The 16,455-nt window shown below is 44.0% G+C and overlaps 1 protein-coding gene and 1 non-coding gene across 2 annotated transcripts in view; both read right to left on the bottom strand.

The window, feature by feature from the left end:
* dnajc21 (DnaJ heat shock protein family (Hsp40) member C21) overlaps positions 1 to 15,118 on the bottom strand; it is a 31,825-nt gene extending 16,707 nt beyond the window's left edge. Inside the window, exons 1-3 of the mRNA XM_060934955.1 lie at positions 14,755 to 15,118; positions 8,352 to 8,445; positions 461 to 584 (exon numbers count right to left, since the gene is read on the bottom strand). Of these exons, the coding sequence (XP_060790938.1) occupies positions 461 to 584; positions 8,352 to 8,445; positions 14,755 to 14,851 (315 nt within the window). The 5' untranslated portion in view covers positions 14,852 to 15,118. The remainder of the gene's footprint in view (positions 1 to 460; positions 585 to 8,351; positions 8,446 to 14,754) is intronic.
* Positions 15,119 to 15,296: 178 nt separating this feature from the next.
* On the bottom strand, positions 15,297 to 15,368 carry trnam-cau (transfer RNA methionine (anticodon CAU)). Its single transcript has one exon. It is a non-coding gene; the product is annotated as a tRNA-Met (tRNA).
* Between the last annotated feature and the right edge of the window lie 1,087 nt (positions 15,369 to 16,455).

Raw genomic sequence — 16,455 nt, 5'->3', positions numbered from 1 at the left:
GTGAAGATTCTTGAAAATAAATACAGATATCTGCCATTTTGCACGTGAATTTCTTTCGGTGGTGACCAACTTGAGTCCAAAAAAACTGTCTTTTATAGTCAATGATTCACTATAACTTACAATAGAAGTTAAAACCACAAACTTTTTCCAAGTACACATGAAAATTCAGGTCAAAAAAGACTAGAAAAAATAAAAACAGCTATTATAGAAATGGACTGCTTTGCATCGCCAGTCAAACTCTTATGGTTGTCAAGTTAGCTTGCCCACCACGGGCTTGTTGCTATGGGGAAAATTGACACGTGACCAATTCCTGCAAATGGTCTATTAAAAACCATCCGTGGAGTTGCAGGGAAATTGTGCCCTTTTGCTGACACCTAGTGGCTGAAAGTGGTACTGCAATGTCTTTTTACGTCTCTGCACAGGTTCCTTGTCACCTCTTCCCTCTGATTGGCTCACTCACCTGCTCGTCATCTCCATAACCCGAGTAACAGGTTACAGTGAAATACTGCAGGAGATCTATGCTATCATCCTGGTACTCTCCACTGACTCCGCCCTTCAACAGCGCCTCCCGGTGGTTATCGTACCTATACGGTAAGAAAGAGGAAAGCTGATCATCATGGTGAGCTGATCATCATGGTGATGTCTATTAGGAAAGAAATGAACATCTGGATTTATAATAATCCTCTATACACCGCTTTGACGTGTCAGTGAGAAAACTTGAGAAAATGAAACATTAGTTTGTGTCGTAAGAGACAAGTGTTGAAGTTAAACCTTTCAGGGGAAACCGTAATTAAGTTAATTTTACATTCTCCTTTTTGTGTTTTCAGGCCTGCTTCGGGCTTTTTATGTTTCGTTTGATCAAAGGTCTTTTATAGAATTTTCTCATTTATCTTGTAGTCAAGTCAACTCAACTTTATTGTCAAATATGCTATACATGCTCGACATACAGCACAGATTAAATTTCAGTCCTCTCTGAACCACAGTGCAAACAGGCAATGCAATAAATAAAAATAGAATAATTGAAATAAACAATATAAACAGTATAAACACTCTAGATAAGAAATAACACTCATACACACACACATATTATATATATATATATATATATATATATATATATATATATATATATACATACATACATACACACACACACACATACATACATACACACACACACAGTGGAGCAAAAAAGTATTTAGTCAGCCACCAATTGTGTAAGTTCTCCCACTTAAAAAGATGAGAGAGGCCTGTAATTTTCATCATAGGTACACTTCAACTATGAGAGACAGAATGGGGGGAAAGAATCCAGGAAATCACATTGTAGGATTTTTAATGAATTAATTGGTAAATTCCTCGGTAAAATAAGTATTTGGTCACCTACAAACAAGCAAGATTTCTGGCTCTCACAGACCTGTAACTTCGGCCCAATCCCAATTCTAATTTCTACCCCTACCCCTCCCCCTTCCCCTTGACCCTTCCCCTTGAAACTGAGCTACAAGGGATAGGGCTTGAAATTCAACCCTTACGTATTGGGATAGCCCTTCAACGATCGCATACGTCATCGCGTACCTCCGTCAGCGTTTACGTTAGCAAAACGCGACCAAATGCGTCATTGGCTGCGACCAGCCGCTACAGTCAGAGCCAGAAATCTCTGCTGGCAGGGTGTGATTTGTTAACTAATGCCGCTTTTCCACTACAAACGCGGCTGAGCCGTGCCGTGCCGAGTCGAGCTGAGTCGGGCTGAGCGGGGCTGTTGGAGTTGCATTTCGACTACAACCGCGCTGAACCGTGCTGGCTGGAAGTGGGTGGACACATTGGGTGGAGTTAGCGAAAGTGGGTGGACGTCACGTGATGTCGTTAAGCAGCGCAAACAGTGACATCAGTGACAGTGGCGGAACAAGTCAGAGCCGGGCCGGGGGCGGGGCAAATGACCGGGCACTTTATTAAAGCTTATCATAACATCGTTTTAGGCTACAAAATGTCCGCAACTGCGGTGTTTACCAATTTCAACACTACCGGGTGCAACTATGTTATTTAGTACATCAAGTCCTTCAAACGAACATGTAACTCAGAAACAAAAAACATTAGGATACTGTACATGGCTCATAATAAAACATCAATAGCCTATACTGCGCACATTATTTGAAGGGCATACGAATGAGCGCTCAGAGTGGTGACAGGAAGAGTCAGAAATAAAAGGAGGGCGGTGCAAACCTCACTGAATGCACTGTGTTTACCAATTTCAACACTACGGGGTGCAACTATGTTATTTTGTACATTAAGTCCTTCAAACGAACATGTAACTCAGAAACAAAAAAACATTAGGTGACATACTGTACATGGCTCATAATAAAACATCAATAGCCTACTGTGCGCATTATTTGAAGGGCATACGACGAGCCTTGCGCTCCGCGAACTCGTCCACGATGCTCTGTATGTCACTGATTCAGTGATCTTTTAAGCGGTAGTCTCACAACCCGAATAGTAAACAATAAACATGGAGGACATGGAGTCGTTAGTGTTGCTGGTCTTGGTGCTGTGGCTTGTTGTCACCGACAACGCCAACAGATACTGGCAAGAGCGTATAGATGAGGCGAGGCGCATAAGGCTTCAGAAATTCTCGTAATTCGTAATTATTCTCCTTCCGGGTTTGCGGTGTTTACAGATCCCAGCGCGCTCGCGGGGCGTGTGTGGGCATGTGAGGACACTCCTCCTCACCAATCAGTGCACAGGGGAGTGTCTGCTCACGCCCCCAACCTCAGTCAGCACGGTTTGGCTCGCTTCAGCCCCACTCCAAAACGGTGCGAGTTTTAGGGGCTAAGCAGGGCTGAAACGAGCTGAGTCGTGCCGGTTTTTGGTAGTCGAAACGCGAGCCGTGTCGGGCTGAAGTGAGCTGAAGCGAGCTGAAAAAGGGTAGTGGAAAAGGGCCATTACACCACTGAATGGGATATCTTTGGCGCTTCGTGCACCACATCCGACAGAATGAGGTGTCAGAACACTCATGTAAACAATAAAAGCGAGAATAACAGAACAAAACGTACGCAGTCAAGCAACCGAAAACAATACTCACTCCCAAAGCTTTTTAGCAGCAGCTTGGATTTCAGAAATCGCTGCTCATTCTCAGCTCGAAAGTGAATCAAGTGGCGTGTTTCCTCTGGATAACAACTTAAAACACGTAAATAATGAAGAAAATACATTTATGACAATCTTTCGCCGCGGGAACCGCCATCTTTCTGAAATCCGCATGAAATCTCGCTGAAATCCGCATGGCATTGTGGGAAATCACTCAAACCCCTTCGTTCGGAGTCAGCTCCAGGAAAATCTCCGTTTGGAGGGGTACAGAAGCCCTACCCCTCCCCCTACCCCTCCGCGTTAACTGGGATTGGGATACCCCTACCCTTTCACGTGAACGCGCAAAATGGAGGGGAAGGGCCAAGGGGTTGGTCCAAGGGGTGAAATGGGATTCGGCCTTCTTCTTTAAGAGGCTCCTCTGTCCTCCACTCGTTACCTGTATTAATGGCACCTGTTTGAACTCGTTATCAGTATAAAAGACACCTGTCCACAACCTCAAACAGTCACACTCCAAACTCCACTATGGCCAAGACCAAAGAGCTGTCAAAGGACACCAGAAACAAAATTGTAGACCTGCACCAGGCTGGGAAGACTGAATCTGCAATAGGTAAGCAGCTTGGTGGGAAGAAATCAACTGTGGGAGCAATTATTAGAAAATGGGAGACATACAAGACCACTGATAATCTCCCTCAATCTGGGGCTCCACGCAAGATCTCACCCCGTGGGCTCAAAATGATCACAAGAACGGTGAGCAAAAATCCCAGAACCACACGGGGGGACCTAGTGAATGACCTGCAGAGAGCTGGGACCAAAGTAACAAAGGCTACCATCAGTAACACACTACGCCGCCAGGGACTCAAATCCTGTAGTGCCAGACGTGTCCCCCTGCTTAAGCCAGTACATGTCCAGGCCCGTCTGAAGTTTGCTAGAGAGCATTTGGATGATCCAGGAGAGGATTGGGAGAATGTCATATGGTCAGATGAAACCAAAATAGAACTTTGTGGTAAAAACTCAACTTGTCGTATTTGGAGGAGAAAGAATGCTGAGTTGCATCCAAAGAACACCATACCTACTGTGAAGCATGGGGGTGGAAACATCATGCTTTGGGGCTGTTTTTCTGCAAAGGGACCAGGACGACTGATCCGTGTAAAGGAAAGAATGAATGGGGCCATGTATCGTGAGATTTTGAGTGAAAACCTCCTTCCATCAGCAAGGGCATTGAAGATGAAACGTGGCTGGGTCTTTCAGCATGACAATGATCCCAAACACACCACCAGAGCAACGAAGGAATGGCTTCGTAGGAAGCATTTCAAGGTCCTGGAGTGGCCTAGCCAGTCTCCAGATCTCAACCCCATAGAAAATCTTTGGAGGGAGTTGAAAGTCCGTGTTGCCCAGCGACAGCCCCAAAACATCACTGCTCTAGAGGAGATCTGCATGGAGGAATGGGCCAAAATACCAGCAACAGTGTGTGAAAACCTTGTGAAGACTTACAGAAAACGTTTGACCTCTGTTATTGCCAACAAAGGGTATATAACAAAGTATTGAGATGAACTTTTGTTATTGACCAAATACTTATTTTCCACCATAATTTGCAAATAAACTCTTTAAAAATCAGATAATGTAATTTTCTGGATTTTTTTTTCTCATTTTGTCTCTCATAGTTGAAGTGTACCTATGATGAAAATTACAGGCCTCTCTCATCTTTTTAAGTGGGAGAACTTGCATAATTGGTGACTGACTAAATACTTTTTTGCCCCACTGTGTGTGTGTGTGTACACATGTTTTTAAATACTACTGAGGACCAAATGTCCCCACAAGGATAGTAAAATCTGACAATTTCGATCTTGTGGGGACATTCGGATGGTCCCCACAAGGAAAATGCTGTTTTGTTCTTTTTTTTAAACAAAAATTGAAAGAAAAAAAGAGCCAAAAAGTTTCCTTTTCATCACTGAGGTTAAGGTTAGGTTGAGGTGCAGGCACAGCATTAATTAACTACAATAATAATTACGTCAATGGAATGTCCTCACAAGGATAGTGACACAAACGTGTGTGTGTCTATATATATATATATATATATATATATATATATATATATATATATATATATATATATATATGTGTATGTATGTGTGTTGGGGGGGGACTGTGAGGGTGACATGATGTCAGATGCTGAAGGGGGTTGTGCGAGCAGAATCTGTGGCAGGGGGCAGAGGGGGGGGGCAGAACAGGGAGGGAGTTGAGCCTTCTGACCGCCTGGTGAAAGAAACTGTCCTTGAGCCTGCTGGTTTTGGCCCGGAGACTCCGCAGTCTCCTCCCCGATGGCAGCAGGCTGAAGAGGCTGTGAGATGGGTGGGTGGGGTCACCTGCAATCCTGATGGCTTTGCGGGTGAGGCGGGAGTTATAGATATCCATAAGAGAAGGGAGAGAGACACCAATGATCCTCTCAGGTGCTCTCACGATGCGCTGCAGTGTCTTGCAGCAGGACACTGTGCAGGCGCCGTACCACACGGTGATGCAGCTGGCCAGGATGTTCTCGATGGTGCCTTTGTAGAATGTGTGCATGATGGGGGCCGGGGCTCTTGCTCTCCTCAGTTTGTGGAGGAAGTACAGACACTGTTGGGCTTTTTTGGCCAGTGATGCGGTGTTGTTGCTCCAGGACAGGTCTTCAGAGATGTGCACACCCAGAAACTTGGTGCTGCTCACCCTCTCTACTGCAGCACCGTCGATAGTTAGTGGAGCATGCTGGGTGTGCGCTCTCCTGAAGTCCACAACAATCTCCTTCGTCTTCTCCACATTCAGACGGAGATTGTTGTCCTTGCACCACATGGCCAAGCGGCTCACCTCACTCCTGTAGATTGTCTCATCGCCATTGTTGATGAGACCCACCACAGTCGTGTCATCCGCAAACTTAATGAATTGTATTGTTAAAAGTCCTTGGGTTGGTGAAAGGCACTGCAGAAATTAAACTTCTCGTTGTTGATGTATTCATGGTGTAAAGTGGCATTTTGAGTTTGTATGACATTAAAGGAGCACTAAGAGATTTTTGGTTCGCACTACATTAAAGATTTTTTACATGGTTAAAGGTGCACTAGAGAATTTTAGTTTTGTAACATTTTTAAAAAAAATACAGATGTGTGAAATTATACACAAGCTATAAAAGTGGAAGTAAAATTCATGAATGAATGAACGGACCCTTTATTATCACCATACCAGTGAAATTGACCATCAACCTGTCCTTACATACATACATACATACATACATACATACATACTTGACAGAGGGGGAATAGACAGGACAGGAAGACAGGAAAAAAAGAAAATTACAGAGTAACATGAGGAAGGGAGAGGAGAAAAAAGCAACCCCCACCCTATGCTCCTTGAGGAGTACAGTGTGGGAACATTAAAAAAAAACCTCAGCACATAAGCGCAAAAAAAACACAAGTACACATTACAACATGAAAACACGGGACTCAGGGATGGGGGGGGAAGGGAGGAGGTAGAGGTAACCCAGCGCAAGCAAGCAGCTGTCCGCTCCTGCAGCCATGAGGGCGCTGGTCATGCACACGCTTGTCACACTGGGGGTGAAAGCGGCGACCATGGGAAGTGGGGGAAGGAATACGAGAGAGTCTAATAGCAGTGTTCTCCAGGGGAATTGTTGTCCCAGCAACGGCCTTGGCCAAGGCCAGTGCTGGCTAGGGAGCCGAAATAGATAAGATTGGAATTTGTTTGGTCTTAGCAAGCAGACGCATTCTTTTACACGCCTACGCCGTATGTCCACCATGTCCATCTTGGTCTCCAAAACGATCTAATTTCCATTGCAAAGCCGAAAGCTTCTCCATGATGTTATCCATGTTGTGGTTCAAGTTCTGAATAGCCACAGTCTGAGTGCCGACAGCTCTGCCCACCGCTTCAATCATGTCAGGCAGCTTTATGGGGCTTTGAACAGCTGTCACCGTTTTCTAATTTCCTCGATAAACCAGGGCAATGCCTAATCCAATCAGCAAAAGTCCTGTAATCATGGTTCCGAATAGGTAGATGTCTTCAATGTCCTCCACAGAAAGAATCACCAGGCACACGATCCGCCACTTCTCCCATGTGTTCATCGTGTAGCCGGCTGCGAACGTTCCAGCAGGACAGGCTGGTTCCCCCGAACCCAGGCTTCTCGTTGAGAAGATTGTGTCAATTGCGTGAAGAGACCAGTTGATCAATTCCATGGTTTTTAGTTCGGAGAGCAATGCAGAGAGAGTCTCTCAAAAATATAGACACTAGACAGATAAGACAGCAGAAGCAGGAAAGATAAGGGAAGGGAGAGGGAGAGAATGCGACCGCCTTCCGCGAGAGCATGGAGAGAAAAAAAAATTTAAATTGCATTCCTCAATGCAAATCAAATTTCCATTTTATTTATTTATGCTTTTTGGAAAAAAAACACCTGCGAAAAAGGTCAGCACCGATTCAAGCATCAGTTGCACAATTTCAGCCATAACGACTCTCCCTTCTGATCTTTTCCCCGCTGCTGAGGTGCACCAGCACTTCAGTACGTTTGTATCTTAAAGTGCATATCACGGGTAAATTCAGGAGCCAGATCAGTGTAAGTCTCCTATTTCATATTAAACTTTGGTTAAATATCTGTAACATTCTGCATTCTCTGCAATTCTTTTACCTTGCGCAATACCAGAAAAATTCAGTTGAAATCAAGCCATTTGAGGCGAATTGGTCCGCCTCTGAAAAAACTTGGCATTTGGATTTCCCGGCAAACATTGATTTTCGTGACGTCGCATGTGGGACGCCTCCCTCTGAATCCTACGTCAGCGCTGGTTTGTTTATGAGAAAACGACCTGGTGGTTTTCTGCAAATTTCTTCAACGTTATCGCGTAATTATTAAAATGGTTAACAGATGTATCGTAGGAGGGTGGAGCAACACCGATCTTGATGGGATTAGTACTCATCGTTTCCCAAAAGACCGGACAACGAGAGAGAAACGGGCGCGCTTGGTCTACACAGGCTGTGCACTGAAACCGTGCAAAGCTCACGCAGCCTGCTGGCGCTTCCGCAGGTGACGTCACGAACCTGGCTCCAGACTCCCTTGGGATTTTTCCAGACGCGCTTTGTTATTTTATTTTTTTCTGCTGTAGACAGATGGCCTTGTGCAAAATTACCCTTCTGGATGAGTGTGTAAAGGGACAGACTTTCATATTAAAAAAAAAAAACACACGAAATTAGTCCAGGATATGCACTTTAATGTGCGTTATGAAGCGTGATATTAAATCGGTGCTCACCAGGCTCTTTCCTGTGGGTCACTGAGAACATCATACGCTGCCTGGATCAGTTTAAACTGCTCCGCTGCCTCCTCGGCGTTCTCCAGATTCTTATCTGAAATCAGAAATTCATGTCATCATCGCAGTCATAAAAGCACACCATGACCTCTTACAACATGAGCAAGTGCAAATGTTTGTACACCCTTAGAACAAAGTGAAATGGGTTTCACAAATGTTCCTTTATTTTAACAAGCAACAAAAAAAAAAAATGGTCAAACGATGTTTGTTATGATATTAAGAGCGAAAAAAATTCTCAGTTCAAAAGTTTTCACCTCGTTTTTAGTGTAACATAAGGAAGTAAAATAAGTGTGTGTGTGTGTGTGTGTGTGTGTGTGTGTGTGTGTGTGTGTGTGTGTGTGTGTGTGTGTTGCTGTTACAGTAAAATACTGAGTGACAGAGGGGGATGATGAAAAAAACGTCATTTTTTTATCCATTTAGTGTTACATTTAATTTTGTAGAATGTCCATAGCACAGTACAAGCTACTCCGTGTTCTAATTAACTAAGTCACACCAACTATAAATAGTCATTTATTTGCCTGCCTCCATTTTTTTTTCTCTCTATTAAATGTAATAAGACAAAAAAAAACAACACATCTTTCCATGTTACTGAGAAACTAAACTCCTCAGTCCTGAAGATGTTTGAAGCATTTACATCTTTGCCCCTGACTGTTACAAAGCAGTGACACTGGAGACTCCTTCCAAAAATGTTAAATAAACGTCTCCTTACAGAAAAATTCACAATATCAACAATTATGTGGGTTTTTTAAAAATCTTTTAATGTGTAGCGACCACAGTACAAATCCCTGTGAATGAGGAATGAGCTGTTACTATAGAACATAAGATGGTTAAAGGATAACTGATACAAGATGGCGCCGCGGATGGCAGCCTCGGTACTGAACTCTCGAGCATTTTATTTGCTTATTCTCTGTACATTTGTTTATTCAAACCCAATCACTTACAGCAGAGAAGAACTGCTTAACATCAGGCAGTTCACTCCAGAGAACTTTTCACCAAATTTCCCAATCACGGGAAGTTTTCTTAAGAAAACCTTAGCTGGAGGAGCGGCTCTCTGTGGGACATGGAGGAGTCGCAAATGAGGTAAGTGGGCCGGTGAGCGAGTAAAAACTTTGAATGCAGGGTTTTAGATCTCAGTTTCCATCGAGTACTGGCCAATCAAAGTGGTAATTTCAGTGAGAGACTCATTCACCCAAAATGCACCACAGAGTGCCAGGAGGTCATTCCTGCCTGTACATTACATTACAGGGATTTAGCAGACGCTCTTTTCCAAAGCAGCTTGGGGAGCAGTTAGGGTGCCTGCTCAAGGGTACTTCTGCCATTCCTGTTGGTCCAGCCACCTTATGGTCCCAAAGCTGTTTCTCTAACCATTAGGCCATGGCTTCCCCCACAGCCATCAAACTTTTCAACCTCTCCCTCAGGAGCTCAGATGTTCAAAAGACAACGAACTATTCAATACTGCACCTGTGTAATGATTCCACTGAACCACATCCATCCACACGGTACTGAGGTTCAATAATTACACATCTATTCAATACCTCACTCAATGTGCAATACTAGTGTAATAACTTCTACTACTTGTGTGCAATAATTGTAGCAATAATTTTCTTTATTCCAGCCGCACGGCTATTTTTCCTTCCACATGGATAATCTCATCTCATTATCTGTAGTCACTTTATCCTGTCCTACAGGGTCGCAGGCGAGCTGGATCCTATCCCAGCTGACTACGGGTGAAAGGCGGGGTACACCCTGGACAAGTCGCCAGGTCATCACAGGGCTGACACATAGACACAGACAACCATTCACACTCACATTCACACCTACGCTCAATTTAGAGTCACCAGTTAACCTAACCTGCATGTCTTTGGACTGTGGGGGAAACCGGAGCACCCGGAGGAAACCCACGCGGACACGGGGAGAACATGCAAACTCCACACAGAAAGGCCCTCGCCGGCCACGGGGCTCGAACCCGGACCTTCTTGCTGTGAGGAGACAGCGCTAACCACTACACCACCGTGCCGCCCTCCACATGGATAATGTGCAATATATATGGTTTACACACACACACACACACACATTTTATACATACATATATACATACATACACAGTGCTGAGCGTAAATGAGTACACCCCCTTTGAAAAGTAACATTTTAAACAATATCTCAATGAACACAAACAATTTCCAAAATGTTGAAAAGACAAAGTTTAATATAACATCTGTTTAACTTATAACAGGAAAGTAAGGTTAATAATATAAACTTAGATTACACATTTTTCAGTTTTACTCAAATTAGGGTGGTGCAAAAATGAGTACACCCCACAACAAAAACTACTACATCTAGTACTTTGTATGGCCTCCATGATTTTTAATGACAGCACCAAGTCTTCTAGGCATGGAATGAACAAGCTGGCGACATTTTGCAACATCAATCTTTTTCCATTCTTCAACAACGACCTCTTTTAGTGACTGGATGCTGGATGGAGAGTGATGCTCAACTTGTCTCTTCAGAATTCCCCATAGGTGTTCGATTGGGTTCAGATCAGGAGACATACTTGGCCACTGAATCACTTTCACCCTGTTCTTCTTCAGAAATCCAACAGTGGCCTTAGATGTGTGTTTAGCCATGCTGGAAAAGTGCACGATGACCAAGGGCACGGAGTGATGGTAGCATCTTCTCTTTCAGTATAGAGCAATACATCTGTGAATTCATGATGCCATCAATGAAATGCAGCTCCCCGACACCAGCAGCACTCATGCAGCCCCACATAAGGACACTGCCACCACCATGTTTCACTGTAGGCACCAGGCATTTTTCTTTGCATTCCTCACCTTTGCGACGCCATACAGTTTTGAAGCTATCAGTTCCAAAAACATTTCTCTTGGTCTCATCACTCCAGAGTATAGAGTCCCAGTAGTCTTCATCTTTGTCAGCATGGGCCCTGGCAAACTCTAGGCGGGCTTTTTTGTGCCTGGGCTTTAGGAGAGGCTTCTTTCGTGGACGGCATCCATGCATGCCATTCCTCTGCAGTGTACGCCGTATTGTGTCACGGGAAAAAGTCGCCCCAGTTTGGCTTTCTACTTCTTTAGATAACTGCAGTGAACTTGCATGCCGATTTTCTTCAACCCTTCTCATCAGAAGACGCTCCTGTCGAGGTGTTAACTTCCGTGGATGACCTGGAAGTCTGTGAGATGGTTGCAGTTCCATCTTTCTTAAATTTTTGTACCACTTTTGCGACAGTATTCTGACTGTTAAATAAAACTTTGCTGATCTTCTTGTAGCCTTCACCTTTGTGGTGTAAAGAAATTATTTTCTTTGGGGAATTCTGAAGAGACAAGTTGAGCATCACTCTCCATCCAGCATCCGTGACTAAAAGAGGTCGTTGTTGAAGAATGGAAAAAGACTGATGTTGCAAAATGTCGCCAACTTGTTCATTCCATGCCTAGAAGACTTGGTGCTGTCATTAAAAATCATGGAGGCCAGACAAAGTACTAGATGTAGTAGTTGTTGTTGTGGGGTGTACTCATTTTTGCACCACCCTAATTTGAGTAAAACTGAAAAATGTGCAATCTAAGTTATATTATTAACCTTACTTTCCCGTTATAAGTTAAACAGATGTTATATTATAACTTTGTCTTTTCAACATTTTGGAAATTGTTTGTGTTCATTGAGATATTGTTTAAAATGTTACTTTTCAAAGGGGGTGCACTCATTTACGCTCAGCACTATTTCATATGTTTTACATATCTGTTTAATTTTGTAATTTATTTTCTCTAACTGAGTGTGAGCAACTGCAGAAGATGTATTCAGTTTCCTCTCAGGATTAGTCAAGTATTTCGGATTCTAAACATGTGCTGTTATACTCAGCAGATACACAATACACTTGAAAGTTTTGATACCAATATAAATAAGCTGAAATGTTTGGAAATTGCATATTTCAATGCAATGTAAAAAAAAAAAAAAAATTGGGGGAAGACTCCCCGGAAGGAGGATGAGTCCCCCTGATATGCCCCTGATGGAGGGTGAGACCCCCTGATCCCCCTCCCCAGATGGAGGGTGAGACCCCCTGATCCCCCTCCCCAGATGGAGGGCGAGACCCCCTGAACCCCCCCGGATGGAGGGCGAGACCCCCTGAACCCCCCCGGAAGGAGGGCGAGACCCCCTGAACCCCCCCGGAAGGAGGGCGAGACCCCCTGAACCCCCCCGGAAGGAGGGCGAGACCCCCTGAACCCCCCCGGAAGGAGGGCGAGACCCCCTGAACCCCCCCGGAAGGAGGGCGAGACCTCCTGAACCCCCCCGGAAGGAGGGCGAGACCTCCTGAACCCCCCAGATGGAGGGCGAGACCCCCTGAATCCCCCAGGTGGAGGGCGAGACCCCCTGAACCCCCCCGGAAGGAGGGCGAGACCTCCTGAACCCCCCAGATGGAGGGCAAGACCCCCTGAACTCCCCGGAAGGAGAGCGAGACCCCCTGAACCCCCCGGATGGAGGGCGAGACCCCCTGAACCCCCCGGATGGAGGGCGAGACCCCCTGAACCCCCCGGATGGAGGGCGAGACCCCCTGAACCCATAGTTCGAATTATGGGGGGTACTGGGGGGTACTATACCCCCCAATGAAGATCCAGTACCCCCCAAAGAGACAAAAATATAAGTTTTGGGGGGGTCCGATATTTTTTCTGATATTGTGAAAAGGAATATATAATTCAAACCAACTCCCATTCGGCATTCTTATTGTAGGAACATTTTAATGTAAATCGATTTCAGACAGACACCCCTATTGTGGACCGTACCATTTTTAGTCACCGCAGCGCTCGAACGCGCTTGAAGCAACAGCTTCCAGTCCACACCGTATTCAGCTGATTCATCAGATACAGTCCATGGGTTTGCAGCAATTTATACAGTCTATGGTTTGCAGCAGAAGACGTGCATTGGTAATGTTAGTTGCTAACCAACTTTTAGCCTCCTGAAAATGTGTTATTTTACAACTTTCATTTATTAAAAGTGATTTGTTCTTCTTTCAGCTCACGTCTTTATACGTTGAATTACTTACCCACTGAGGCCAGAAGGCTACAGTGGACGGATGTTAACATTAGTTACCAACGTTAGTTAGCAAGATAAGCTAAGTCTCTATTTAAATCAAGCTTATTACAGTGTGGTATAGAAACGATTCTCATTTCAAAGGAGAAGAACTCCATATGTTTCCATTCTCATTTTATCATGAATAAATTGTGCCCTTCTGAAATTCATTTGGCACATAGGCCCATCCTGTGTGTGTGATTAGGCACAAGAAGTTCTGATGTAGGCCGAGCTAAGCCTATGCAAAATTACAATCAGAACCTCTGGGGGCAACATAAAAAGAGCCAGGTAGTAGGCGAGTCTAGGCAAAATAGCCTAGTACATATGCTAGTATTTGAATTTGTTTTCTATTGTTTTTACTTACATTCCTTTTGTATTATTTTTAAGATATTCATAGTTTCATCTGAGTACCCTGTTTATTTTATTCACAGAGACAGTAGGCCAAACATGAGGAAAAGAAAAGGGCCAGACATCAGGCAGTTTTTTGGTGCTAAAAGAGTAAGTAGTAAATATTAGCACTAAGATCTACAGACAATTACAGTACAAGTGTAGGTGCAGTTCGGTTTTATACACTGTTCATGTGAATAAAGAAAATGGGTTCCCAGCAGACAGGAGAGGCACAGCAGGACGAAAGAGAGCAAGACATTCAGCAGGACTGTTCTGCATGTGTGTGTATATACTGTATGTGACTCATTTGTAGTGTTGATACCCAGTTTGTTCTGACAAAGAAGGTTATCAGGTTGTACTGCTGTTTTTCTTCTGTGGTAGTACTGTATGGTTTGTCATGCTTCTTAATGACATTAAAAATTATTGTTCAGTTATTGTGTTGAGTTACTGACACCGACTTTCATAGACGAGACGGGACGGGAGGGGGGATTGATATGATAGTGGACCATGATGGTACCCCCCAATTATGGTGGGGCAATTCGCACTCTGCCTGAACCCCCCGGATGGAGGGTGAGACCCCCTGAACCCCCCGGATGGAGGGTGAGACCCCCTGAACCCCCCGGATGGAGGGTGAGACCCCCTGAACCCCCCGGATGGAGGGGGAGACCCCCTGAACCCCCCGGATGGAGGGGGAGACCCCCTGAACCCCCCGGATGGAGGGGGAGACCCCCAGCCTCCAACATCACTTCAGAAAAGGACTAGTTGGAAACTTAGGACCCATAATATGCGTTTTTCTTCTTTTTTCTGCATCACTCGAGAGACACCAACTGCCGGAACCAAACTGCTTGTGAGTGGCGTAATGAGAACACACAGGAGCATTCTGACCCACCTGGATGCCATTTGAGAGCGAGTTTGCGATATGCTTTCTTCAGCTCATCGTCTTCGGCGTCCCTTTTCACACCCAGCACCTCGTAATGACACTTCATTCCGGAGTTCGGAATAAAAAGCTTCTCGTGGTGAAATATTCCCGCAAATCAAACCGGCAGCGACTGCGCTGAGACAAACTCGCTTATTATTTACTCGGTGTCACCAAAAAACCGGTAAGCGATCAACACTAAACATTAAATATTAAACTATAAATACATCTCAATTGTTATTAATTTGACATAAGCTCAATAACACTTAATTAAATGTCACTTTTATAAAGTTTACCATCGATAATACCCGAACCGCTGTTCCTCAACAATGTGGGAACCGGTGTCGCCTGGAGATGACGTCATCACACTGGAGCGATTTAAATAATGCTTAAATAATTGCATTTATAAGTAATTTGTTGTCAAATAAATTGTTAATGATAATGTATTTATTACATTTGAAGAACGATTGTAAAAAAAAAAAATTTGAAACATAAATGGGGAAAAATAATAAGTCTAGCAGAGGATGGTTTCGATCCATCGACCTCTGGGTTATGGGCCCAGCACGCTTCCGCTGCGCCACTCTGCTGAGCGAGCGCTTGTGCCCCAAAGAATCTATTTAAGGAATAGAATTCGCATTCCCTGTACTATATATTATTTTGGTAATTAATCTTGAAGTTATGTTTGTTGCGACGTGTTTATTTAAAATGTTAAGATTTATATCTTTATCTCGTAACATCGAAAAAATTGCAGATGATATTCAGTGAGAGAAAGTTTTTTTTCCGGCTATAGCCACTAGGGGACAGTATCATCAATAGAGAGGAGTTTAAAATACTCAAATATTGAATTCAAAATTCAGACTTGAAGCCTTATTGGCTTTATATTATACACTGTTTACTGTTAGATATTTATTTTCTTCTTTAACAGATCTTCCCACATTGTGTCATCATTGTCTGAGATCTTCGATTTCTTTTCTCAGGTCAGAGATCCTGAATACAGAAACACCAGAAAAATTCGTCTTTCAGTGACCTGTGTGCAAATAACCTGCGAATCTGAGGCCAGGGCCCTGTACTACGAAGCGGGTTTTCTGGCTTATCAGGGTAACTTCGAGAGTAACTTGATCCCGTGCAGCGTAACTTCCCGATTAACCCATACTACGAAAGTTGGCTATGTTCAAACCGAGGTATGCTGCCATGGCAATTTACGCTGCATCTCAAACCTGCTCGTCTCAGGTTATGTTCTTGGTTAACCCGAGGTTTCCGATTAACCACACCCTTTTTAAACACCACCTCTCCACCGACATTTCCTCTAGAGACAATGCCAGCGTACCTGGATGACCCGTGCGATATCGGAGCGCAGATTAGAGATGGGATTTATGGCTCTTTGATGGGATCCGCATCTTTGTGATCCGTTCTTTGAAAAGAGCCGTTCAAAAGACTGGCTCATTCGGCTCTTTTTAAATATTTATTCAGTTTAAAGAAGACAGCGTCTAAAGAAGCCAGATCCCTCTGCTTAGACAGTGACATCAATATTTCTGGACATGCCTTTTATATAAAGCAACCTAGACTTACATTATTGTAACCCCTAAACGCTCATAAATAACCATTAAAAAACAATGAGGGCTTCAATGAATGTCCATGCAGAACGGCTTTTCTGTAAAAAAAAAAAAAAAACCC

This window comes from Neoarius graeffei, chromosome 12, assembly GCF_027579695.1.
Source record: "Neoarius graeffei isolate fNeoGra1 chromosome 12, fNeoGra1.pri, whole genome shotgun sequence".
Lineage (NCBI taxonomy): Eukaryota > Metazoa > Chordata > Actinopteri > Siluriformes > Ariidae > Neoarius > Neoarius graeffei.
Note: the sequence above shows the minus strand (reverse complement) of the source record. Positions and strands in the feature narration are given on the sequence as shown.